A 26216-nucleotide genomic window follows, 5' to 3' on the forward strand; every position below is an offset into this window, starting at 1 on the left:
CGAGCGCTCGAGGGGAGAGCGAGCAGAGCCCGTGAGACACGCACCGCCTTAATAGCAAAATGAACCAACAAAGTAGTCTCGGCGACCAACCGAGCACACGTTTACTCAAACGGTCTCCTGTATGAAAACTAGTAGCGCTGGGACTCGGCGTTTCGCCGTCACACGCACTCCCCCGTACTCGGAACACAATGCAAAGTGCACGCTCCGGGGGCGGGGCTTGGAAGCGGCGCGCACTGCAATTGGAAGCTTTGAAGGCACCTCGGGCGGGAACACCCGCGGCGGAGAGAGACGGCTGGAGATGTGGGCCGGTAAGGGAGCCCCTGGCGGCCAGGGATCGGGGCCCGGAGGGCGGTGAGAGCCCGGAGGAAGCCTGTAGGGCGACTGTCTCGCGACTCCCGCGGGTCTCAAGTCGTAGGATCGGCGCTCGGTTCCCGGCTCGGGGGAGGGGGACTGAGGCTGAGGGGCTGGGGCCGGGGACGCCTGGTCGTGACGTCATCTCCGCCGGCCGGGGGCGTGGCCTTACGTCAGGGACCCGTCTGCGCGGGAGCGGTGCCGCGCGGTCACGTGATGGACGGCTGCGTCTTCAGGGCGCTGAGCGGCGGCGTCCGTGCAGCCTCTTCAGCAGCGTCTGCAGGGACGTTACTTGAAACGGTTTTCTTTTTCTTTTTGGTCATGAGTTCATTCAACAAAACCTGTCTAGAGCGCCTGCTTTGCCTCAGGACTCGCGGATCCCGCCGTGTGTTCAGCGTGTGCACTTGAGGCTTACAGATCCAGAATGGAATTCGGGGTTTTCGGGGTTTCTTCTGGCTCTCCCATCGCGGCTGACAGGCGCAGCCAGAAAACCTTGATGTCGTCTTTGGTTCCTCTCTTACACCCCACGTTTCATCCATCAGGAAGTCCCGTGGGCCTTCTCTCAGCAGTGTACCACTCCCTCCGCCTTGGCTCCTCGTCTCCCTGAGATTGACTTACTTGCAAGGCAAGGGGAGACAGGGGTCTCCCGTCACTGGTTCGCTCCCCCACATGGCCACAAGCGGGTTGGGCAGAGCGGAAGCCCGGATCCGGGCTGCGTCGGCCCCCACGTGGGTGGCAGGGGCCCAGGCGCCCCCAGGCACCTCAGCAGGGGCCCAGGCGCCCCCAGGCACCTCAGCAGGAGGGACTGCGCTCGGGCTGCCGTGGGCTGTGGGTGTCCCAGGCGGGCTGCTGCACCTGCTGTGCCGCGACGCCTGCCCGTCGTGTCTCAGCTCTGCCCAGGCCTGCTCCGCCCCTGCCTGAGCGCAGGAGACCGGAGAATCGTGGTGGAAACCGAAGCGCGAGGAGTCAGCGTCACCTCTGAGAGTAAAAGCAGTGCTCTGCTGTCGCCTCTCTCCGTGTCTGCTGCTCCCCTTCCTGTCAGTCTTCCCCCACCGAGGTACCCCTCCCTGACCCAGGCCGCTTCCTGTCCCGTCGTCCTTGGAGGCCCTAGTGGACTGTGCCCACCAGGGGACTTGCTCCCCGGATTATCTCAGATGCCCTGCGGTGACGCCTGATTCTCTGCCCCTCCGCATCGGCCTGTCTGTGCCATTTCCTGTCCAGCACTAATCACTTTTAACATATTTTGTGATGTTCCTGTTGTCTGTCTTTTCCTAGTAGAACGAGTGCTCCATCCTGTCAGGGATTTTTGTCTTTTGCGTTAAAGATCGAACTATCCCAAGTGCCTAGAAAATTGCCTAGCATGCATGGGTGCTTTGTAAGGAGTTGCATGAATCAGTGAATACATGGATGATTTACATAGCCAAGAAAGAAATAGCACTGATTTTAAAAATAAATAAGTAAAACAATTCTAACACATGCCTTAATAAACAGCTTAAGGAGAAAATTAAATCCTTATGCCAACGCACTGTTTGCACAGTGGAGGGAAAAAAGGTAAACATTTCCACGTTTGGCCTTTAAAGCTGAAAATAGGATTTTGAAAAATTAATAGTTGCATTAAACTTTTGCATTTTGTCAATTCCGTGTTGTGCTGTTTTGTTTTGTCAAAGTGCCACAGGGATGGATGAAACTATTGCTGAGTTTATCAGGAGGACCATCTTGAAAATCCCCATGTCTGAAATGATGACAGTCCTCGAAGCCTGGAATTTTTTGTCTGAAAGTCAACTGCAGACGTTAAACTTGCGGCAGAGAAAGGACTCTCTTGCTCAAAGTGTGGTTCTGCTGTGTGAGGTATGGTGAACCTTGAACAACATGCTAGCCCTTTGGCTTTGTCTTTCTCCCTTTTCTTAGTCCAAAAGGGATTTAAGGCAGCTGCCGAACTGAGTGATGAGGGCTAGGTACTCAGCTTACAAAGAATGGTTACAAGTCAATGAGGAAAAAAAGTGAATATTATGGGAGGAGAGAAAGGGTCAAAACAAGTTAAAATAAAGAGCAGTATTTTTTGCAATTTTTTTAACCTATTGTCAAAAATAAAAGATAGTAACACTGATACATGTTGACAAAGTTGTGAGGGGAAAAGTACACTTTTTGCATGTGTGTATTTATTTACTTTTTTATTGTAAAATTATTTTGGACTCAGAAAAGTTGCTGGTACCAAAAATTCCCATATTTGGTATACTGTTTCCTCATTCACTTTCATATTGGTATATTTTTTGAACTAGCAGTTCCACTTCTGATAATTTATAGTAAAAATATTTTTAAAGGAGGTATATATAAGTCATATTATACATTATAAATATTTACATAAGTACTTATATAAAGATATGAACTAGCATTGTTTTAAAAACAAAAAATGGAAGCAACCATATGCAGGCCACTGGATAAACAATGATCTCTCCAATAACAAAATACTCTTCAGCAGTTAAAAAGGACAAAGTGGGTCTTTGTATGCAACGGTGACAGAACCTGTATCACATGCATATGTGTCAGTATTTACATGTAAAGCAGTGAGTTTCCTGCAGGGTGATTTTGTCGCCTGAAGGACATATAGCATTTGGTCAAAACTAGAGGATTGGAGTATTATGGGCTGCTATTGGGTAGAGGCTAGGGATGCCATTTTTTTTTTTTAATCTTCAAGCAAAGCACTATGTTTGCAGCAAAACTGATACACAGAGGCATTTCTTTGTAGGGATGTTAATGTCGTAGGGTAACCCTCCAGATCGGAGAATTATTTGACCCCGAGTGTCAGTACTACCTGCCAAGGTTAAAAGCCCTGCTGGGGTAGAAATCCAGAAGGATTAGAACCAGGTTGTTAGGCCGGCGCCACGGCTCACTAGGCTAATCCTCCGCCTTGCGGCGCCGGCACACCAGGTTCTAGTCCCGGTCGGGGCGCAGGATTCTGTCCCGGTTGCCCCTCTTCCAGGCCAGCTCTCTGCTGTGGCCCGGGAGTGCAGTGGAGGATGGCTCAAGCGCTTGGGCCCTGCACCCCATGGGAGACCAGGAGAAGCACCTGGCTCCTGCCATCGGATCAGCGCGGTGCGCCAGCCGCAGTGCGCCGGCCGCAGTGGCCATTGGAGGGTGAACCAACGGCAAAGGAAGACCTTTCTCTCTGTCTCTCTCTCTCTCACTGTCCACTCTGCCTGTCAAAAAAAAAAAAAAAAAAGAACCAGGTTGTTAGTCGTGGTTGGCCTGAGAACATGATGGTGGGGAAGAATCCCACTCTACATGCTGCTGCACATGCTCCATGTGAAAAATACCATTTTTATATACATACAAAATCCTTACAGAAAGCTGAACGTCTAGATTTGTGTATTCTCCCAACTGAACACACCCGTGTTCCAGAAGCACGATCCTCACTCCCAGGGACACCGACTACGCTGCCTTCTAGCAGCATAGATTAGTTTTGCTTTTCTACTTTGTATAAGTTGAAGCATACTGTATATTCTTTTATGTCTTGCTTCTTTCACTTAGGCAGATGGAGCTGATATTCAGCCACATTGTTGCTTGTAGTAGGTTGTTCATTGAGGTTGTTAATCCCATTGTATAAATATGTAATTCATTTATCCACCCTACCTTTGATGGGCACTTTGGTAGTTTCAAGTGTTTGGCTATTATAATATGAACATCATGTGGCTTATGTTTTAGTGAACATATATACTCATTTTTGTTTTATATAAACCTAAGAGTGAAATTACTACTTTCTAGGACATGCATGTATCTTGCTTTGGTATATTACACAAAGAGTTCTCCACTTTATACTCACCAGCAGTTTGAGTGCAGTCATTGGGTCATGAGTGTGAGTATATCAGGCTTTGGTACAAAACACCGAGCCATTTTCACAAGGAGTTGCACAAAATTGCACTCTCATCAGCAGTCTGTGAAAATTTAGAACCACATCCTTGTCATAGTTGGTACTTTGTGTTCTCATTGTGGCCTTCTGCCAGGTTTGTAGAGATTTTTACTGTAGTTTTGATTTGCATTTACCTGATGCCAAATGAAGTGAAGAACTATGTTTATTAGTCATTTGGATATGCTCTTTTTTTTAAGATTTATTTATTTATTCGAGAGGCAGAGAGAAAGAGAGTGAGAGAGAGATCTTCTATCCACTGGTTCACTCTCTAAATGGCCGCAATGACCAGAGCTGAGCTTATCCAAAGCCAGGAGCCAGGAGCTTCTTCCAGGTCTCCCATGTGGGCACAGGAGTCCAAGTGTTTGGGCTATCTTCTGCTTTCCCGGGCAATAGCAGGGAGCTACAGTAGAAGTGGAGCAACCAGGACTCAAAGCGGCACCCATATGGGATGCCAGCACTGCAGGATGTAGCCTTACCTGCCACACCACAGCCCCGGCCCCTGGATTTGCTTTTTTGTTTTGATTTGTTTAATCATTTGTCCATTTTTCTGTTGGAGTATCTTTTTTCTTGCTGAGTTATAGTTCTTCATGTGGTCTGAATAAGTCCTTTGTCAGATAAATAAATTCTTTCTCCCAGTGTATGTTTGCCTTATCACTCTTTTAATGATTATTTTTTTGATGAACATAGGGATATCTGAATTTTTTACATTATATTTGTAACCATGGTTCAACATTTTCCTATAAAATACGGCAGATTAAATAGGCATCTTTTGCTACATTGTGCCAAAACCCAATACCCTAACAATAAGGGGGTATTTTGGAAGCATAAATCTAAGGCCAGAGAGAAAGAGACCATAGCATTTAAGAGATAACCAACAAAATTTAGGATGCTGGAAAACAGAATCAAAGAAAGTAAAAAAATCTAACAACTCTATTCTAACCCATCTTGTAGAAAAGTGAAGAGAAGGGAATTTTTTTTAAGATTTATTCATTTATTTGAAAGACAGAGTTACAGTGAGGCAGAGGCAGAGAGAGACAGAGAGAGGTCTTCCATCCACTGGTTTACTCCCCAGATGGCCATAATGGCCAAAGCTGCGCCAATCTGAAGCCAGGAGCCAGGAGCTTCCTCCCATGTGGGTGCAGGGGCCAAAGACTTGGGCCATCTTCCGCTACTTTCCCAGACCGTGGCAGAGAGCTGGATCGGAAGTGGAGCAGCCAGGACTCGAACTGGTGTCCATATGGGATGCTGGCACTGCAGGTGGTGGCTTTACCTGCTACATCACAGTGCCAGCCCCTAGCTGCTATTGGGTAGAAGCTAGGGATGCCTTTTTTTTTTTTTTTTTTTTTTTTAATCTTTAAGCCAAGCACTATGTTTGCAGCAAAACTGATACACAGAGGCATTTTGTTCTAGGGATGTTAATGTCGTAGGGTAACCCTCCAGATCGGAGAATTATTTGACCCGAGTGTCAGTACTGCCTGCCAAGGTTAAAAGCCCTGCTTTAAAAAGTCCTAGCAGTTTAGAAGTAGCAATACTTCTAAACTCATTCTGCAGGACCAGTATTCCCCCTGACACCAAGACCAAGGTAGACATTAAAGAAAACTACTGGTCAATATTTCTTAGGAACATTGATGTAATTATTCTCAGCAAAATTCTGCCAAATTAAATCCAATATGTTCAAAAAGTAATACATTATTACCAACTGCAGTTCATCTTAGAAATGTGAGATTGGCTTAACATTTGAAAGTTGATTATTTTAAATCATCCTATTAACAAATTTAAAATACATATGATCGTCACTTACAAGTAAAGAATTTGATGAAATCCAGCATCCATTCCTTACGAAAATTTATCAGCAGCCCATGTTGTAGCACAGCAGGTTAAGCTGCCACTTGCGATGCCAGATTCAAGTTCCAACTGTCCCACTTCCAATCCAGCTCCCTAGTAATGCATATGGGAAAGCAGCAGAAGATGACCCAAGTCCTTATTCCAAATCCTTATAGGCTCTTGTACCTAGTTGGGAGACCCAGATGGAGTTCCAGGCTCCAAGCTTTGTCCTGACCTAGCTGACTTTGGCCATGCCCAACCCCAGCCTTTGCAGCCATTTGGGGAGTGAACCAGTGAATAGAAGATCTCTTTCTCTGTCTCTCCCTCTTTCTGTAACTCTGCCTTTCAAATAAATAAATAGATCTTTAAAAATAAAAGAAAATGTATAAAACTAGGAATAGAAGGGAACTCTCTCAAAATGATTGAAGTTATTTACAAAAAGCCTAGAACTAGCATCATACCTGCTATGCAGCATTGAATGCCATCTCTTAAGATCATAAGGGAGGGCAGCCAGGATGTCCACTCTCACCTAGTAGGGGTTGTACTGGGAGTTCTCGCCAGCGCAGTCAGGCCAAAGAAGCCTGGCAAAAAGTCTAATGGAATTTATACTCTCCCAAAAAAGGTGCTAGGCTTAATAAGTTTAGCGAAATTGTAAGATACCATATCGGTATATAAAAGTACTGAATATCTCTATGCCAACAACAGTTAGAAATTGGAATTGTATGCGTATGTGTGTGTGTGTGTGTGTGTGTGTGTGTCACTTATGATTGCATTAGAAAGTGTGAAATACATACAGATCCATCTAACAAAAAATGTGTAGGACCTATAAACTGAACCCACAGAACACTGCTGAGAGGAATTCAAGATCTAAATAGAGAGGTCCACACGCTGGAAGTTCAGAAGGCCTGACGTTGTTAGGATGGCAGTCTTTCCCGGGTTGACCTGTGACTGCAGTGCGACCTCCACTCAGACTATAGCAGATTGTTTTATAGAACCTCAGAAGCTGATTTTCAAATTCATATGTGCAAATGCAAAAGACCCAGCATAGCTAAAAAGACTTTTGGGAAACATGAAAGACAACTCAGACTTCCTGTATTCAAGGTGACTTACACAGTTAAGAGTCACCAACACAGGGGGGTGTTGGCATCAGATAGAATGAAGCAATAGATTACAGGGTAGATAGAGACTCACATATATGTGGTTAACTGATTTTTGACAAAGCTACCAAGGGCAGTTCTGTGAAGAAAAGATAATCTTTTCAACAAGTGATGATGCAATAATTGGATGCCCAAATATACTACCAAAAAATGAATTTCAAACCATCCTCTGTACTATAGGGAAGGAAAAAATTAAAGTAGATTCAAAATCCAAACAAAATACCTAAAACTATAAAACGTGTAGAAAGAAACAGAAGAACATCTTTGTGGTCTTGAACTAGGCAAAAGTTTCTTAGGCTGAATGCTAAAAGCATTCATAGAAGAAAAAATGATTAACAAATTGTACATTAGCAAAATTAGTACTTTTATTTGAAAGATACTGTTAAGAAAATGAAAAGAAGAGCCAGATTGGTAGAACCTATTTTCAAATAATTATCTGATAAAGAATTTGTACCTGGTATATATATAAGTGTGTGTGTGTGTGTGTGTGTGTATCTGTGGTTTTTTTTTTTTTTTAATTCTTAGGAGTTAATAATAAGAAAATAATCCAGTTTTTTAAATAGGCAAAAAAGATGTGATAGAATGCACATTCCCCACAAAAAAAGATTTATGATGACAAATAAGAGTGTGAAAAAATGCTCAAAATCCTTAGGCGTTAAAAAAATGAAGGGGTCCACGTTGTGGTGCTGTGGGTTAAGCCACCACTTGCAACACCGGCATCCCGTATGATTGCCAGTTCAAGTCCCAGCTGGTTTGCTTCTTATACAGCTCCCTGCTAATATACCTTGGGAAAGCAGCAGGGAATGGCTTGGGTCCCTGCCACCCATGTGAAAGGCTCAGATGCAGTTCTAGTCTACTGGCTTCAGCCTGGCCCAACCCTAACCATTGAAGTCATATGGGGAGTGGATGGAAGCGCATGCTTGGCGCTCTCTCTCTCTCTCTCTCTGCCTTTCGCATCTCTGTAACTCTGCCTTTCAAATAAATACATCTTTAAAAACAGAAAAAGAAAAATGCAAATTAAAACCATAATAAGAGATCCTAATACACTTATTTAATGCACTTATTAGACTGACCATACCTAGTGGTAGCCAAGATGTGGAAAAACTGGAACTCTCATATTGTTTTGGTGGGAAGGTAAAATTGGACAGCCACTTTGGAAATCAGTCTGGCACTTTCTTAAACAGTTAAAATGTATGCTTACCATAGATTCGGCCAAGAGCAATTAAAACATATCCACACAAAGACACAGACACTGATGGTAATGCCGCATTATTCATACCAGCCCAAACTGGAAATAAGCAAAATGTCCATCAGTGGGTAGAAGGACAAACAAATTGTGAAGTAGCCATGCAGTGGAATATTACCCAGCAGTAAAAAGAAGTAACAATTCACAGGTGGGAAAAGGGGGATTGATATCAAAATAATTAAGCTCAGTGGTAGAAGCCAGACCCCTTCCCAGTGAAAGAATGTAGGCTTATATTAACAGTCATGTAAAACTATGAAGCATGCAAACAGATCTGTACTGACAAAAAGCAAATCAGCAGTTGCCTTGGGACCAGGGATGGGGATGCGATGAGATGGGAACCAAGAAGGGTGGAAGGGAGGATAATAAAGAGACACGAGAAGAATGGAGGGGTGCAGAGAAGAATGGAGGGTGTATTCCTGAGTCAACACCTAGCAAATTGTCCATGTGAAATGTCTGCAGTTTAATGTATGTTAACTACCCCCACTAAGATCGATTTTTGAAAAGCAAAGTAAAAAGTGATAAATGAATAAATTATGAGAGAATGGTTGTGAGTGCCTAGACCGAGACATGAAGCAGCAGGTCTGTTGGCTACAAGAATGTAGATTGAGAGAGTTTGTCAGGAAGCACTCGGAGCATTTAATAGTCCGCTCTGACCTTGCCTAAAACGTGCCTTAAGTGGGACAGTACATGTGGTATACCGCGTATGCTAAATAGTTTATCCTCTCTTTCAGGAGAAGTGTGCCAGTCTCAGCGATGCGGCCCTTCTAGACATCGTTTGTAAGTTTTGGTGATTTTTATTCACACTTAGCTAATCCCTTTCCTCAGAGGTTTTTTTGTCTGTGAGGCTTGGATTTTAGGGTTTGAAGACCTGGCATCTGTCGTTTACCAGTCTTGCATCCTTTGCCAAGTTGCATCTTCTTTCTAAGCCTTTAACTTCCCCTAAGAAAATTGATATAATAATAGTATGAGCTTAACACGCATGACAGCTGGGGTGAGTGTACTTGGAACTGGAGGGAGAGGAGAGCCCCTGCTGTAACGGGGACACTTCAGGGAAGCATGCTTGTCACAAAGATCATGGACTAGTCCAGGACATGTCCTTGGGCCAGTGCCATGGCGCACTAGGTTAATCCTCCGCCTGCGGTGCCGGCATCCCATATGGGCACCAGGTTCTAGTCCTGGTTGCTCCTCTTCCAGGCCAGCTCTCTGCTGTGTCCCGGGAAGGCAGTGGAGGATGGCCCAAGTGCTTGGGCCCTGCACCCCATGGGAGACCAGGAGGAAGCACCTGGCTCCTGCCTTCGGATTGGCGCAGTGTGCCAGCTGTGGCAGCCATTTAGGGGGGTGACCCAACGGAAGGAAGACCTTTCTCTCTCTCTCACTGTCCACTCTGCCTGTCAAAAAAAAATATCCTGGACTAGTCTAGGACATGTCCTATATAAGGTAGCAAATGTCTTTATTTATATGTAAATCATTGTCAATTACTTCATAAACTTTTTTTTATTTTATTAAGATTTATTTATTTAATTGAAAGGCAGAGTTACAGAGACAGAGAAAGTTCTTCCATTGGCTTGTTCACTCCAAATGACCACAAAAGCCAGGGCTGGGCCAAAGCCGGGAGCTTGTAACTTGGCAGGGCCCAAGTACTTGGCCATCTTCTGCTGCTTTCCCAGGTACATTAGCAGGAAGCAGGATTGGAAATGGAGCAGCTAGGACTCAAAACTGGTGCTCATATGGGATGTCATTGTTGCAGGCAGCAGCTTAACCTGCTGTGCCACAATGCTGGTCCCTCATGAACTTCTTGTTAAAGATTTATTTATTTATTTATTTATTATTTATATTATGAAAGTTACAGAGGGAAATGGAGAGCCAGAGAAAGAGATCTTCCACCTCCTGATTCACTCCCTAGATGGCCACAGCAGCCATCACTGGGCTAGGCCGAAGCCAGGAGCGTCATCATTAACAATAAAAAATTTAATTTCTGTTTTTGTCGCAGAAACCAATTAGCCAAAAGAGTAAATACCAGAGGGAAAACAAAACAAAACCTCTGGAGGCTGTCTCTTGAGTGGGCATCATGCGGTGCCTGCTTACACATACTTTAGGCAAAACCAGATAATCAATGAAGAATTGTCAGGCCTGTTGCCGTAAGTGGAGGGGCGAGGGTGCTAGACACCTGAGCACCAAAGAAGGAAAAGTGCTGAACCTCAGGAGGCACAAGAAAAGCCAGAAGTGCCAACTGTGTGACAACTTGAGGCCAACTTGAAGTGCTTCTTTGTGAGATATAGAAAACCTGGTCTGAGATCCAAAGGTCAATACAGGATCAATTTTAAGCTAGAAGGATGATGGAGTAAGGTTCTAATTTTTTTTTTTTTTAATATAAATGAAAGGTGGAGTTACAAAGAGGGAGAGACAGATCTTCCATCCACGGTTCACTTCCCGGATGGCTGCAATGGCTGGAGCCATGCCAGGCTAAAACCGGCAACCTGGAACTCAGTCCAGGTCTCGCACATGGGTGACAGGGGCCCAAGTACTTGGACCATCTCCTGCTACTTTCCCAAGTTCATTAGCAGGGAGCTGGATTGGGAGGGGTAGCCAGGACTCTTAATCTGCTGTACTATGCCACCAGCCCTGAACTTGCTAACTTCAAGGTCTGTTTCTATTCCAGAATATTGTGGACTTTGTTACTCTGTGGCGTACATGTATTCATTCCTTCCTTCAGCAGATACCACATACAGAGTGCTACCTTTATGCCAGGCAGTGCTCAGACCCGGGACTACAGCAGTGAACAGGTCCTTGGTTCCCGTGAGAATCTAGTTAAATGAACACCTAAGTGTTCAGAATCAGCCCTTAAGGCACGTGGATCTGGCTGAAAAGCCCATGAGAGTATTTCAGGCATGGAAAGCCAAGACACTCTGGCAAAAAACAAACAAACAAACAAACACCTAAATGAAAGATCTCCGCGAGTGAGATCCCAGTGGAAAGAACAGGTCTTCAAAAAAGGAGGTACCTTTCTCTGAAGGGAGGAAAGAACTTCTACTTTAACTACGACCTTGTCTAAATATGATCAGAGTCAGTGAACTCAAAAGGCTTCCATAGCCTTGGCAACTCATGACAAGAGCCTAGGGTGATTACTGAAGCCATAAACATGAGTGTCAAATTGTTAAGTCAACAACAGGAGTCACTGTGCACTTACTCCTCATGTAGGATCTCTGTCCTTAATGTGCTGTACATTGTGATTTAATGCTATAACGAGTACTCAAACAGTATTTTTCACTTTGTTTCTATGTGGGTACAAACTGTTGAAATCTACTTAATATACTTAATATATGCTAAACTGATCTTCTGTATATAAAGAGAATTGAAAATGAATCTTGATGTGAATGGAAGGGGATAGGGAGAGGGAAAGGGGAGGGTTGCGGGTGGGAGGGAAGTTATGGGGGGAAGCCATTGTAATCCATAAGCTTACTTTGGAAATTTATATTCATTAAATAAAAGTTAAAAAAATAAATAAAACATTTTTAAAAATTAAATGGTAAAAAAAAAAAATGAACACCTAAGTAGGCAGATGCGATGAGTACTCTGAAGGGAGCTAAGACAGGGCCGTCTGGGGAGAGTGGTCAGGGTGGGCCACTGAGTAGACAGCGGGGAAAGGGGCAGGGTGTAAGGGGCTGGGAGAAGAGGCTGCAGGCACAGGAACAGCCTGTGTGAACACCAGTCACTGGGAGCTCATCACTCCCTGTCAGGCCAGGGGAGCGCACCAGTCTGTAGGGTAGGCTTGTGTGGAAACAGAACCAGTGCTCTAGCTAAAATAAGAACAGATGGCAGCCAGCGCTGTGGTGTAGTAGGTTAAGCATCTGCCAGCATCCCATATGGGCGCCATTTCGAGTCCCAGCTGGTCCAGTTCTGATCCCACTTCCTGCGATGGCCAGGGAAAGCAGTCCCTGGGCCCCTGGACCTGTGTGGGAGACCCAGAAGAAGCTCTTAGCTCCTGGCTTCAGATCATTCAGTTCCAACCGTTGTGGCCATTTGGGGAGTGAACCAGTGGATGGAAGACCTTTCTCTCTGTCCCACTCTCTATAACTCTGCCTCTCAGGTAAATAAATAAATCTTAAAGAAATTAAGAACAGATGTTAAAATGGAACTATATATTATGCAGGGTGGGTGAATGGACTGATCAGAATTTTATTTGAGTAAATTTAATACATATCAGGTTTATATTCTGAATAGAAATCTGTATAACCTAATTAATGCAAATACTGTTATTTTCGCGAGTTTACATTATTAGAAATACATATTTATGAGCACATTACTTCAAAGTTCAATGACATGATACTAAGGAGTAAGCCCTTCCTCCCTCTCTCAGGTACTCAAGTTCATCGGCACCAGAAAATCTGGGATGTTTATCAGATGAGTAAAGGACCAGGTAATATTTTCCATTTTAGGTGGATATTTTAATTGGATGTTTCCATTTTAATTCAGTATTCATATTTGCTATTTTGGGTTTTTAAAAATAAATAGCAGTATGTTCTTCAGTCAATTGTCTTTCAAAGAAAATGGTTATTTCTGATTCATCTATGGAAAATTTCAGAGGTCCTTGTAGCGTTTAAATGAGTCTGTCGTTATTGCTGCAGGTTTACACAAAATACCTGGCTCCAGGGTTCCTGGCAAATGTGTTTATTGAAGACATAGTTTACGTAATTTTTCTTCTCATCCTGACAGGTGAAGACCTCGACCTGTTTGATATAGAACAGTTCAAAAGTTCATTTAAGAAAATTCTTCAGAGAGCACTAAGAAATGTAAGAACAAAATTCATCCAAATTTAATGACGTCTTGGCACTTAAAATCTGCTACGCTTGGTTTTGTTTTTTTTCTGTAACAATTTCAATCAGTAATATTCCATACCATTCTTCTCCATGTCAAAGGCAAACTCTGAACATTTTAGAAACTTCCCTGTCCTTTCAGGGCCCGAGAGGCTTCTTTCCTAGGAGCGGCAGCACCCAGGAGCACTCTGTGCAGTGACAGGAGTGTCTGGGTCAGCCTTGTCTGGAAGGCCAGCTGCTGTCCACGTGCAGCTGCTGAGCACTGTGGATGTGGCTGGTGTGGTGGAGCAGCGGCATCGCTAATCCTGTTGAACTTCAGTGAGCTGAAGTGAGATGGTCCTGTGCAGCTGGTGGTGCTGGTGACGATCAGCGCAGCTCTTGAGCAGCCTTGATCTTCCGGGTGCTTTTGTGTTTGTAGAAGCTCTCCAGAAGAAGGCCTCCTTCCATTCAAGCTCTTTGGCACCTCATGTGGGCCAAGCTCTGTGCTGCTCCCTCGAGAAAGACAGCTCTGCACCTCTGCACCCTCCCCTGGGAGGATTCCTTGTCTGTAGCACCCAGGGCATTTGGAAAAGTAGCTGGATAGTAGGTAGAGCCACCAACCTGCTTTTCCTAGAATGAGCTCTGTGAGGGAGGAACTAAAGAGATGTCGGCAAGCCAAGTGCACCTGTCTCAAGTTCCTCCTTTCCATCGTTAGAGCTCCAAGAGGAAGCTCCATGGAAGGTGAGCTGACAATCTGGGTGCAGGCTGCTAAATGACACTCTAGCTGTCAAACATTTGCAGATGTAGAAAGGCTGTATTATGAAATGCTTGAAGTTTGTATTCCTTAAATAAAAGGTTTCTTGGGGGGAAAAATTAAAATAAAAAATAAAAAAACAAAAACAAAAACTAAGGCCTATATATTGTCCTTGAACTGAAAGCCAAGTATAACTTCCTAGATTCTCACCAAATAACATTCCTTTAGCTTTGAGCTAAGTGCACAGAAGGGTTAGGATTAGTACATTTGTGAGCCCGTTATTGAAGCTTTATGGTTCATGCTAGGTCTATGCTGCTTGCTAGGAAGGCTTCATTAGAAAACAGACACTAGGGGCCGATGCTGTAGTGTAGTGGAGAAAGCCACCGCCTGCAGGGCTGGTATCTCACATGGGCACCAGTTTGAGTCCTGGCTGTTCTACTTCCAATACAGCTCTGGTATGGCCTGGGGAAGCAGTAGAAGATGGCCCAAGTCCTTGGGCCCCTATACCTACGTGGGAGACCTGGAAGAAGCTCCAGCCTCCTGGTTCCAGATTAGCCCAGCTCTGGCTGTTGTGGCCATCTGGGGAGTGAACCAGTAGAAGGAAGATCTCTCTCTCTCTCTCTCTCTCTCTCTCTCTTTCTTTCTCTCTTTCTCTTTCTCCAGTAGAAGGAAGACCTCTCTCTCTCTCTGCCTCTTTAACTCTGCCTTTCAAATAAATAAATGTATTTTAAAAATGAAAAGATATTAGGTAAGGCTGCTTTCCTTCATAAACTTTACATGTAGGGAAACATGGTTTTCCGGACAAGCCCGAGAAATTACTGAAAGTGTTGATTTCATAACTTGATTGTAGCTTTTTAAAAAAATTTCCTGACACCTGTGTTGTGGTGCAGCGGGTTAAGCCAGTGCTTACAGTGCCAGCATCCTTTATTGGAGTGCGTGTTCAAGTCCCATCTGCTCTGCTTCTAATCCAACTCCCTATTTATGCTCCTTGGAAGGCAGCAGTCGATGGTCCAGTTGATGGTCCACGTGGGAGACTGGAATGGAGTTCCTGACTCCTGGCTTTGGTCTGGCCCAGCCCCAGCCATGGTGGCCATTAGGGGAGTGAACCAGCAGATAGGAGATCTCTCCTTGTGTGTCTGTGGCTTTCCTCTCTCTATTACTCTGCCTTTCAAATTAATAAAGTTTTTTTTAAATAATAATTCCTTCAGGACAGGGGTGGGCATTGTGGCCCAGTGGGTTGGACTGTCACTTGGGATGTTTGTAGTGAGCTCCAGTTCTGATCCATCTCTCTGCTGATGTGTCTGAGAAGGCAACAGAGGATGGCCGGAGTACCTGAGTTCTTGGCCACCTACATGGAGACCTGGATGGAGTTCCAGGCTCCTGACTTCAGCCTGGCCCAGCCCCAGCTGTTGCAGGCATTTAGGGAGTGAGCCAGTGGAAGGAAGATCTTTTTCTGTCACTCTGCCTTTCAAATAAATAAGTAAATTTATTTTTCAAAAAATATTTCTTTATAAAAGACTGTGCACGGCGTGTACTTTTCTCTCTAAAAATCAGTTATTTTCCCAAAGAGTCCCAAAACCCTGTCATGAAAAGCAGGAGAAAAGACTACTGGATCGCAGTCTGCCCGGGAGATTCTAGTGACATCGTTTGCCTGTAAAAGCAGCTGCAGCTGGTGGCACAATGAGATTTTTGTGAGAAAGCTCAAATCTTCTTTTCAATAAGGTGACAGTCAGCTTCAGAGATGCCGAGGAGAATGCAGTCTGGATCCGAATCGCCTGGGGAACGCAGTACACTAAGCCAAACCAGTACAAGCCTACTTACGTGGTGTACTACTCCCACACTCCCTATGCCTTCACTTCTTCCTCCAGGCTCAAGAGCAATATCCCCCTGCTGGGTCAGGTATGGAACAATTATTATCGGTTGTAATATTTTATTATCCTTGTCTTAAAAGTGTTTGTAGTTTACTCAATAAGCATTTGATGTAGAGACCAATTTAATTCTCATCTGAAAGAAAAAGAGCAGAGTGGTCTTACCCACAAGTGGGAGTGTGGTCTAAGATACTAGCTTGGAGCTATGTTTTATTGTCTTTTAATCTAGGAGTAATAAGTGCTTAATGTGAAAAGTGCAGTGAATACATAAGTCTCTAAGAATAAAAAGTTAGTCTTTAAAACTTCATATCTTTGTCCCTATCCCATCCACCCAAAAAATTGCCATTTGCTTTCAGGAGTTGTTTGATTACAAAAACTGGGTTGGTGCGTATGTTTCTATAATTTGCTTTAACTTAACAGAACGTCTCCATGTGGTTCCATATAACGTTGTTTATGATTGTGTATTTTCCTATAATGACCGTTATTTTTATTTGTAACTGTTTTCCCTGTGTACTGTATACAAGAAGACTGCTTTAACCTAAGATACAGCTTCTCTTCTGCTTATGGTTCTGCCTTGGGTGTTACAGGCTTCCTAGCATCTTTCCCCAAAATAAGCCAGCCCTCAAGTGGCCTGGTGACTGTTGCTTCCCCTCGTAGCATTCACAGCTACAGTGGCACCTGCAGTTGATACCACTTCAGATGGTTGTAGGTGAGCAGATGTACCCTGGCTGTGCCCACCCGTGTCTGGTAGAACTGGGTGAAGCATCTTGCACTCCTGAGTGGTGGACTAAGCAAGCCAGCGTCCCACTGGGTGTACCTGCTTGTCATTTAAGTTGTTTTTCTGAAATGGCAGAAGACTGCTCTTTTCTCTTTGCCTTTAACACTTCTGTACATTTGGGGTCACTTGCTCTGTGGTGCGTAGTGGTCATTCATCCAGGCACACTGTCACAGGTGGTTAAACCTTACATCAGAGGCTAATGTTCACTTCGGTTGGATATCCTAAGGCAAGCGCACCTCTTCCCTTTAGTTCCAAGTAAATACCTTGTTCTGCTGTTCTGTTCCAGTCTTCTAACTTGTTTTCCAAATGACAGGCAGCTTTTATAAATTGCATTTAATTCATACTATTTTCTCTGTTGCCCTGAAGCATCCATATTTTCATTGTTGTGTGGCAGTATCATTGTAGTATTAGGTGACTGGTATTCTACAATGCTAACTTGAGTATTGTTTATTTCTAGTCTGAGCTTGATTTTGTTATACTCCTAACTTTAAACAGAATCCCTTTTCTAAAAATGGTACAAACAAAAGACTATTTATGAGACTTGATGACAGTAATGGGTATTTTAATTTTTAAATTAACACACCAGGAAATTAAATTTTTTGGATTTCCTTGCACTCTTAAGTGGGAGCTACTCACCAGTTGCAGCTCCTACATTTTATTTTGACAACTGTTAGAAACTCAGGGACAGTAATCCTAATAGTCTCACATACTTTTACTTGAAGGCCCTGACAGTCGCTAGCAAACACCATCAGATTGTGAAGATGGACCTGAGAAGCAGATACCTAGACTCTCTGAAGGCTATTGTTTTCAAGCAGTATAATCAGGTAAGCCTGCGACTGTGAAGATGAGCCTTCGGTTTCTCTTCTGCACAGGAGTTAGAAGGCGCTGGACAAGCAGGTAGGAAAGTCCATCCCAACAAGAGGAGATGAATTTAGATGTTACTGAATTGGAGAAAGCTTCCATTAGTTAACATGAAAGGAAACAAAATAATTTCTCACCGTCATCTTTTTATAATTTTATAAAACAGCTTTATACTGCTCATGGGTCTTTGGAGTCTGGGTTATATAGATCCAAGTTTCTAAATCAGAAGTTCTAGTTGGGATTTGTTTGCTGTTTAGATTAACTTGATATCATCCTTTGAACTTAAATACATATAAGACAGGGGCCAGTGCCATGGCTCACTTGGTTAATCCTCCGCCTGTGGCACTGGCATCCCATATGGGTGCTGGGCTCTAGTCCTGGTTGCTCCTTTTCCAGTCCAGCTCTCTGCTGTGCCCCAGGAGGGCAGTGGAAGATGGCCCGAGTGCTTGGGCCCTGCACCCGCATGGGAGACCAGGAAGAAGCACCTGGCTCCTGGCTTTGGATCGGTGCAGCACCGGCTGTAGCGGCCATTTGTGGGGGGTGAACCAATGGAAGGAAGACCTTTCTCTCTGTCTCTCTCTCTCACTGTCTATAACTCTACCTGTCAAATAATATATATATATATATTTATATATATATATATATAAGACAGAAGTATGGTTCATTTTTTGTCCCATTAGTCAAGCAGTTGATATAGAGATTGGAATTAAAAGGAGAAAGCATTGGTCTAATAAGTCCCACAATTTATTTGTAATACTTAATTTTTTGTTCCCGTTAATGATAAAATGAATCTATCTTTAATAGGCTCAGGGTCTTTTTCCGATGCGTGACGAATGTCTGTTCTTGCTCTGTGTATATCTTTGAGTCCTCAGAGATGTTATACTTAAGTTTTTTGTTTGTTGTAAGTGGAAGGAAGTGGTACCTCTCTACAAGTTACTCTAAAGAAAAAAATCTAACATTAAGAAGTTAGAGCCGGCGCCACGGCTCACTAGGCTAATCCTCCGCCTTGCAGCACCAGCACACCGGGTTCTAGTCCCGGTCGGGGCGCCGGATTCTGCCCGGTTGCCCCTCTTCCAGGCCAGCTCTCTGCTGTGGCCAGGAAGTGCAGTGGAAGATGGCCCGAGTGCTTGGGCCCTGCACCCCATGGGAGACCAGGAGAAGTACCTGGCTCCTGCCATTGGATCAGTGCAGTGCGCCGGCCGTAGCATGCTGGCCACGGCGGCCATTGGAGGGTGAACCAACGGCAAAGGAAGACCTTTCTCTCTGTCTCTCTCTCACTGTCCACTCTGCCTGTCAAAAAAAAAAAAAAGAAGAAGAAGAAGAAGAAGTTAGAGGGGCCGGCACTGTGGCATAGCGGGTTAACGCCCTGGCCTGAAGTGCTGGCAGCCCATATGGGCACCAGTTTGGGTCCTGGCTGCTCCACTTCTGATCCAGCTCTCTGCTATGGCCTGGGAAAGCAGTACAAGATGGCCCAAGTCCTTGGGCCCCTGCACCCACATGGGAGACCTGGGGGAAGCTCCTAGCTCCTGGCTCCTGGCTCCTGGCTTCGGATCGGCGCAGCTACAGCCGTTGCAGCCAATTGGGGATTGGGCCAGCGGATGGAAGACCTCTCTCTCTCTGCCTCTCCCCTTCTCTCTCTGTGTGACTCTGACTTTCAAATAAAATAAATAAATATTAAAAAAATAGTTTGAGAATGGTTTTCTCCTCCCCACACCTTCTCACCAAATAGAAACCGTTCTGCTACAATATAAGGGTTGTGTCCATTGTCAAGCAGCTAATTATAAAAACCAGTGGCTCTAGCAGGGCACAGAAGAGGTTTGAGAGACTCCCATTTAGAGTCAGAGAACTTTTCCACAAGGAATCTTGGTGAGAATTTTAGGTTCTGAGCTGGAGCTGTAAAGCTGAGACACCACATTGCAGAAATTGCCTTTGATCACTCTAGGTTTTGTGCTCACTACCTGTACTTCTTACAGATCTGCCTTCATTTTTAAAAAGAAAAGGATTCATTTTATTTGAAAGGCAGAGTTACAGAAAGAAAGATCTTCCATCCACTGGTTCACTCTTGAAATGACCACAACGGCTGGGGCTGGGCTAGGCCAAAGCCAGGAATGAGGACCTTCTTCCGGGTCTCCCATGTGGGTGGCAGGAGACCAAGTACTGGGCAAGTACTTGTGCCATCTTCCGCTGCTTTCCCAGGCCATCAGGAGGGAGCTGCAGAACTGTCTTTATAACTAAGGTCAGAGTTGTTCAAATATGGGACATTCCCTTGTCAACCTTGTGTTCTTGGGAAAGGCTCATTTCAGCCAGGATGTGACCCTAAATATCCTTTTGTTGGAAAAAAGAAAGATATGGCATATACTTTAATGTACTAAAATCAATTAGTATCTGCATTTCAAGGTGTTAAAATTAGTAAAACATTCAGTTGTTTGTTTTTTTTTTTTTTTTTCCCTAGAACTTTGAAATCCACAACCCTACAGCACCTCTACAGGAAAGGAGCGTTGGGCTGGACATAAACAGTATGTGTGTCTCAAAACAAAACTGAAGTTGGGAAGTGCATCACTTTTAGAGTTCTGTCACTCAGTAGAATGCATACACAGTAAAATTCTGATTCAAAACTATTGACTGCTTTCAGAAAAAAAAATTAAATATCTGATGAAGGGGGAAGTTAGGCAACTATAAGTCTACTTTAGAATTTTCTAGAATAGCATGTAATAACAACAACAAAGCTAGCTAATAGATGTTGAGCGTTTTTTTAGTGCCGAGCATCACAATAATTGTTTTTTTTTTTTAAAGATTTATTTATTTAATTGAAAGAGTTACACAGAGAGAGGAAAGAGAGGGAGAGAGAGAGGTCTTCCATCCAATGGTTCACTCCCCAATTGGCTGCAGTGACGGAGCTGTGCCAATCTGAAGCCAGGAGCTTCCTCCGGATCTCCCATGCAGGTGCAGGGGCCCAGGGACTTGGGCCACCTTCCACTGCTATCCCAGGCCATAGCAGAGAGCTGGATGGGACGTGGAGCAGCCAGGTCTCGAACCAGCGCCCATATGGGATGCCAGCACTGTAGGCCAGGGTGTTAACCCACTGCACCACAGCGCCAGCCCACTAATTGGTTTTTATGTATTATTTCCATAATCTTCACAGCAGTTCCATGAATTAGCACTGTTCAGCAGAAAAGTGAGTTTCAGAGAGGTTTGGCAACTCTACACAAAGTAAAACAGCTAGAAAGTGGCATAGCCAGATTTAAAATCTGGGCAGTCTCTTAATGCATTGAATCAATTACTCTCTAGAATCATCAGAATTATAACCACGTTACTACTCAAAGGTGACTTGATGTTCTCCCTGGAAAACCCAAAATAATAGACTATTAGACTACTATAATGGATCAGAAAAGAGGTAGGGTGTAATATAAATTTATAAAAAATGAAAACTTCGCTGTCTCTTAACGGAGATTTGGCAATAAAAGGAAATGGCACAGCTGTTACAAGCCAAACATTTTTATAACTTTCAAATGGCATAAGAACAGCTGTTAATTTCATGTTAAAAAGGCAGGATACAAAGTTGTATATTTTGTAATTCCAGTTTAAAAAATACAGAAAAGCATATGTATGCATCATTATTCACTGTAGTAAGAACCAGATGGAAACACATTAAAATGTTAACAATGCTTATTGCTGGCTGGTAGAATTATGGTTCCCTTCTATTTTCTCTGTATCAGCCTGTTCTTTATAACTTTTCTATAATAAGAAATCACTGCAATCAAAAGAAGAAACATTAGATGTTATTTTTTAATTAAACAAAAATTGTGAAAAGTTAGAAATAAAAAGAGGATACTTTAAGGATGAAATATATTCCCAATGGCTGCTTCATGTGAAATCTTCCACCTGTAGCAGATTCAAGGATCATTCATGAAAATGCAGTAGAAAAAGACAAAGTACAGAGAATAACTCAAGAAACTTTTGGAGACTACCCTCAACCACGACTAGAATTTGCACAGTATAAGGTAGGATGTTGACTAAATTTCACCTACAAGTTATTGTTGTTTTATGATAGGAACAAAAACCTTAAGTGGAAAACAGGTCTAAGAGACTATTCTCTTTTCATTTATCACTTCAGTTTTGGAAGGCAGCTATGCTCACCACTACACCACAAACGCCTACCCAATCACTTCAATTTCATAATCGATTTGTGAGTTAAATAGATCTCTTTATTATATTGATAAGTTCCCCTGTTGGCAAAGAAGACCTGTTGAAATTTTGAGTTTGCCTTTTCATTTCATCTCACATATCAACTCAGTTGTATATAATTGGGTGTGATCTGTTGTACATTCTACCTCTCTAGCTCATCTATACCTAGAACAGTAGTTTGCACATAGTAGGTGCTCATAAACCCTTGTTTAGTAAAAAAGTCATCATGTAATCTGGTTGACATCATATAGAAAAAAACCAGTAGTCCCAACAATACTCCAACCTTAGCTGGTTTTTGAAGTGTGCCACTAGCCTCCAGGAAGTCCAGATAACAGGCTTCAGGTATATAATGCAAGCCATTGTTACTCACAGAAGAACTTGAAGTTTGTGCCATGATCAGCCTAATCCGAGTCCATGCTCACACTTGTAACCTGCTCTTGCCTCCTAACCCTCCAATAAAATTCATGTTGGCTGGTCTTCCTGAAGCTACAGCACTGATCTGCTTTCTTAGACCCAAGCCTGTTTGGTTTGATTCCTTTGTAGTGGGAGAAGTTGAGTGACACCACTAAAGCTGCAGTCCCTTAATGGCAGGTTTTAACTCAGTCCTTTTAAACAGCTCATAATCCAGAACAGTGGTTCTTAAAGCGTGGTCCTTGGACTAGCAATATCAGCTGCGCTTGGAAATGGGTAAGAAACGCTGATTCTTGGCTGCCCTGGTACCCTGATCTGTTTTCACAAGCCCTCTAGTGGTGCACACCAAAGCTAGACAGATGCTGACCTAGGCTGCAGGAGATTTGATTCACAAAACTTCCCTTTCCACACATCTTAGAGTGGCCCCATTGTGTAAGCTAAAGTACACATTTATTCATGCTGGTACTAATTTTTCCCTACCTTTTCTATTTTGAAGAAGGTCAAACTTGGAGAAAACTTGCAAAAGTATTACAGTGAACATCCAAAAGAAACACCAGTTTTTCCTAATGTATGGTCATGCTACCGGGGTTCAGTTTTGAAGAGAGTCCTTTTGAGTCTCCTAGGTGTCGCTCCCCCTCTTCGTGGAGGAACGACACAGGACCCTGCGCTGTTCTTTTGCCTGCTCGGCCCTCCCCGGGTTTGCTGCTGGTTCTTCCCGGGTTGGCTACCGTCCCTTCCACCTCCGTGGAAGGGCGGTTCCCCCTGCCACATTCCCCACTTCCGTGGGGGAGCGGCACACTGCCGGCCGGCTCTCTCGGGGGCTGCTCAGGTGTTCCTTCAGATAGATGTTCCTGGTGCATGTTGTCTCTCTCCTCCTTTATAGTCCTCTTCCACCAATCCCAACTCGGCTGCCCACACGCCTAGTACGCTGCTCTCCTCCAATCAGGAGCAGGATCAGCTCCTGGAGGTCATCACTCAAGTTGGCAAGAGGCAGCTGCGTAGAAGCTGTTTTCTCCTCTCCCAGCGCCATATTGTGGGAGAGCAGATGCATAGAATAAGTCTTAATTCCAGTAACTGGCCGGCGCCGTGGCTCAATAGGCTAATCCTCCGCCTAGCGGCGCCGGCACACCAGGTTCTAGTCCCGGTCGGGGCGCCGGATTCTGTCCCGGTTGCCCCTCTTCCAGGCCAGCCCTCTGCTGTGGCTAGGGAGTGCAGTGGAGGATGGCCCAGGTGCTTGGGCCCTGCACCCCATGGGAGACCAGGAAAAGCACCTGGCTCCTGGCTCCTGCCATCGGATCGGTGTGGTGCGCCGGCCGCAGCGCGCCGGCCGCGGCGGCCATTGGAGGGTGAACCAACGGCAAAAGGAAGACCTTTCTCTCTGTCTCTCTCTCTCACTGTCCACTCTGCCTGTCAAAAAAAAAAAAAAAAAAATTCCAGTAACTTAGTCTAGTCCGAGTTGCTCCCAGTTGCTCCCCACACTAGGTACAAACTGAAATGTGTACAGAAAGAATGCTGTGTGTCTTGGATTTGCTTTAAAACAACCCAGTGGGGGTGGGCGGTTGGAAATGGAGGTGGGATAACTGATGAAACAAGAATGACAATGAAATGCAGAATCTGACTTCACCATCCTTCACCAGTCTGATATATTTAATAGTAATTTGTCAATATTTTTGTTGACAGCTCGAAACGAAGTTCAAAAGTGACTTAAATGGGGGCATCCTGGCTGACAGGGAAGAACCACTGAGGTGCCTGATAAAGTTCTCCAGCCCACATCTTTTGGAAGCTTTGAAATCCTTAGCACCAGCCGGTGAGTGGTCAGCTTATTTTACAAACTAGAAAAATCAGCAACTGCCTCTGAGCTTTCCTGTCACTCCAGCATGCCACCCCATTGTGCCCTTTTTTGCATATTCATGCACTTTTTGCACATTCTGCTTCTGCTCTTTCATGGGAGGCAAAACCATGATCCACCCTCTAATCTTAACTCCAATCCTTTGCCCTGTGATTGTTTTAATTTTTTTCTTTCTTTTTTTTTTTTTTAAATTTCAGGAATTGCAGATGCACCACTCTCTCCACTGCTCACTTGCATACCCAGCAGGGGAATGAATTATTTTAAAATTAGAGACAAATAAGATCCATGTGGTTTTGTAAGTGCAGCAGCTCCCTGACTGCACATAGTACCTACGTATTTGTTAATGGCTATTTGGAGAGCTTCTTTCCATGAATTTGTACAGCTTCTTTCTATGAATTTGTGTTTTATAAATTAATTATTGATATTAAAAGTTTAGAAACCTTCACATAATTGTTGGGACTGTTTCCTCACCGCCATGTTCTGTGAGGGATAGCAGCTGTGGGCATTTGAGATTCCACAGGATATCGATGGCTCCAGACCTGACCCCGAGTACCAGCATGCTCTGAGTCAGGCAGGAGGCACGGTGGTGGAGCCTGCTGGCAGTGTCCAGTGTCCTTTCTCCCACTCCGGCCTCTTCTCTATCCTGGGCATGTCTGGTTTCAAATACCAGTGTCCAGATTTTCTTATGGGCCTTGAATCACATAAATAAACACCAAGAAACTACACCTGACTAAACTTCTGGGAGAATCATAGTCTGTTCAGAGGGGAGAGTTGGGCCCATGAAGTTGTTATTGCAAGAGGCTGTTTATCTGATAATTGAGTTATATAAAATCATTGTTTTGTTGTAAATATAACTTTTCATAATTTTATTATGTGTAACGTTCAAACTGACCATTATTATACTCATTTGTGAATAAAGATATTAAAAACTTATTATATCTGTTTCTGTTGGTGAAAATCCTTTGTTGATCATCACTAAATAGCATATCCTTTTATCATGACATTTAAAAGTTGGTTCCCTCTGCTACGCCAGAGAGGATTTGGGGTTATAAAAAAATGGATTCTCTCTCTGCCTCTCAAATAAACAAATAAATCTTTTAAAAAAGATAGGTTACAATTAAAACAGTAAAAAGTGAAGAAGTAATTTGCACTGATGGGAAATCAAAAAAAGAAATAAAAGAACCAAATGAAGCTAGGAATAGGATTACTGGTAAGAATGTACCAGGAGCGCGGGCATTTGGCCTAGCAGTTGTCAGATTAGACAGTTGCGTTCCATATGAAATGCCTGGATTCAGTATTTGGCAGCTGACTCCAGCTTCTTGCTAAGGCAGACACGGAGAAACAGCAGTGATGGCTTAAGTTCCTTCACTCCCGTGTGGACAACCTGGATTGAGCTTCTGGCTCCTGACTTCTGTCTCCAACTGTTGGCATTTGGAAAGTGAACCAGCAGATGGAAGCTGTCTATTTCTGCCTCTAACAAAATAAAATAAATTTTAAAAATGTACAAGTGCCTCTCTAGTTGATAGAAGATGAAAAAATGTTACATGGCATTTTTCGTGGCCAAAGCAGAGAAAACAATTTGTGAATTAAAAGATATTTAAAAACTGTACATCAGTTACTTTTGATGAAAATCAAAAAGAGCTTTAACATACAGAATATCTAAGTACAGTCTGAAAAAAGAGGGCAAAACAATGTTTTATAATGCCATCATTAGTGTCTACAAGTTGTAGGTGATCGTAGGTGAAACATCGTATGTTTTTAGATGTATAATTTACAAATGTCACAGGTATGTCAGTTATCCCAGAATGAGTGAGGCACTGACACGTTAATGGCTTGATGCTAATTTCCTTTTGACCACAGTCACAGTTTAGGGCATCTTTCCCCATGTGCACACACTTAGAAAGTATTCTGCTCAGAATGTGAATACCTGCTTTGGGTCTGCAGAGAGGCCCTGCAGGTTTCTGTTGCTTGGAAGGAATGTACAACTGGAGCCAGAAAAAGAAAGACACTGGTCTTATTATCCAGCCTATGATGGTACCACTTGTGGCGCCTCCGGTGGCCCCCGAGACAAAGGCTCCTGCTTAAAGAGACAGAGAATAGTTGAGGGCTCACAGAACACTTGTTAGTGACTTGATGGTCACATTCAAGTGCAGCTTGGGAACAGAAGCAGCAATAAAAGCAGAGTTAAGGACCTCACAGTCAAAGCATTGTGCATGAAATGACCGCTTATGA

General features: G+C 43.8%; 1 protein-coding gene across 11 annotated transcripts; it reads left to right on the top strand.

Annotated features, from left to right (window-relative positions):
• The first annotated feature begins 4 nt into the window (after window positions 1–4).
• Window positions 5–24917, top strand: CENPN (centromere protein N). 11 transcript variants are annotated; one of them, XM_089318827.1, is made up of 12 exons: window positions 193–308; window positions 1843–1902; window positions 2019–2199; window positions 9217–9262; window positions 12843–12902; window positions 13199–13275; window positions 15755–15931; window positions 17401–17502; window positions 19992–20055; window positions 21428–21540; window positions 23816–23942; window positions 24182–24917. In XM_089318827.1, the coding sequence occupies exons 3-12, from the start codon at window positions 2029–2031 to the stop codon at window positions 24262–24264; spliced, it is 1020 nt and encodes a 339-aa protein (XP_089174953.1). In that variant the 5' UTR covers window positions 193–308; window positions 1843–1902; window positions 2019–2028; the 3' UTR covers window positions 24265–24917. The 11 variants fall into 11 exon arrangements, 10 of the variants coding, with proteins under 10 accessions (XP_008255875.1, XP_089174955.1, XP_051702993.1 ...); XM_089318828.1 differs by lacking the exon at window positions 193–308 and adding an exon at window positions 1105–1515 and having other exon boundaries at window positions 1627–1902; XM_070062791.2 differs by lacking the exon at window positions 193–308 and adding an exon at window positions 1105–1515 and having other exon boundaries at window positions 1630–1902.
• Window positions 24918–26216: the final 1299 nt, after the last annotated feature.

This window comes from Oryctolagus cuniculus, chromosome 18, assembly GCF_051225735.1.
Source record: "Oryctolagus cuniculus isolate XC-2025 breed Fujian yellow rabbit chromosome 18, ASM5122573v1, whole genome shotgun sequence".
In the NCBI taxonomy this organism is placed as follows: domain Eukaryota; kingdom Metazoa; phylum Chordata; class Mammalia; order Lagomorpha; family Leporidae; genus Oryctolagus; species Oryctolagus cuniculus.

Bases quoted from the DNA above. Each gene is read 5' to 3' on its own strand.
- CENPN (XM_008257653.5), top strand. From the start codon at position 2,029: ATGGATGAAACTATTGCTGAGTTTATCAGGAGGACCATCTTGAAAATC. The intron at 2,200-9,216 runs GTATGGTGAACC...CCTCTCTTTCAG, and splicing joins GTGTGGTTCTGCTGTGTGAG to GAGAAGTGTGCCAGTCTCAG. The intron at 15,932-17,400 runs GTATGGAACAAT...TTTTACTTGAAG, and splicing joins ATATCCCCCTGCTGGGTCAG to GCCCTGACAGTCGCTAGCAA.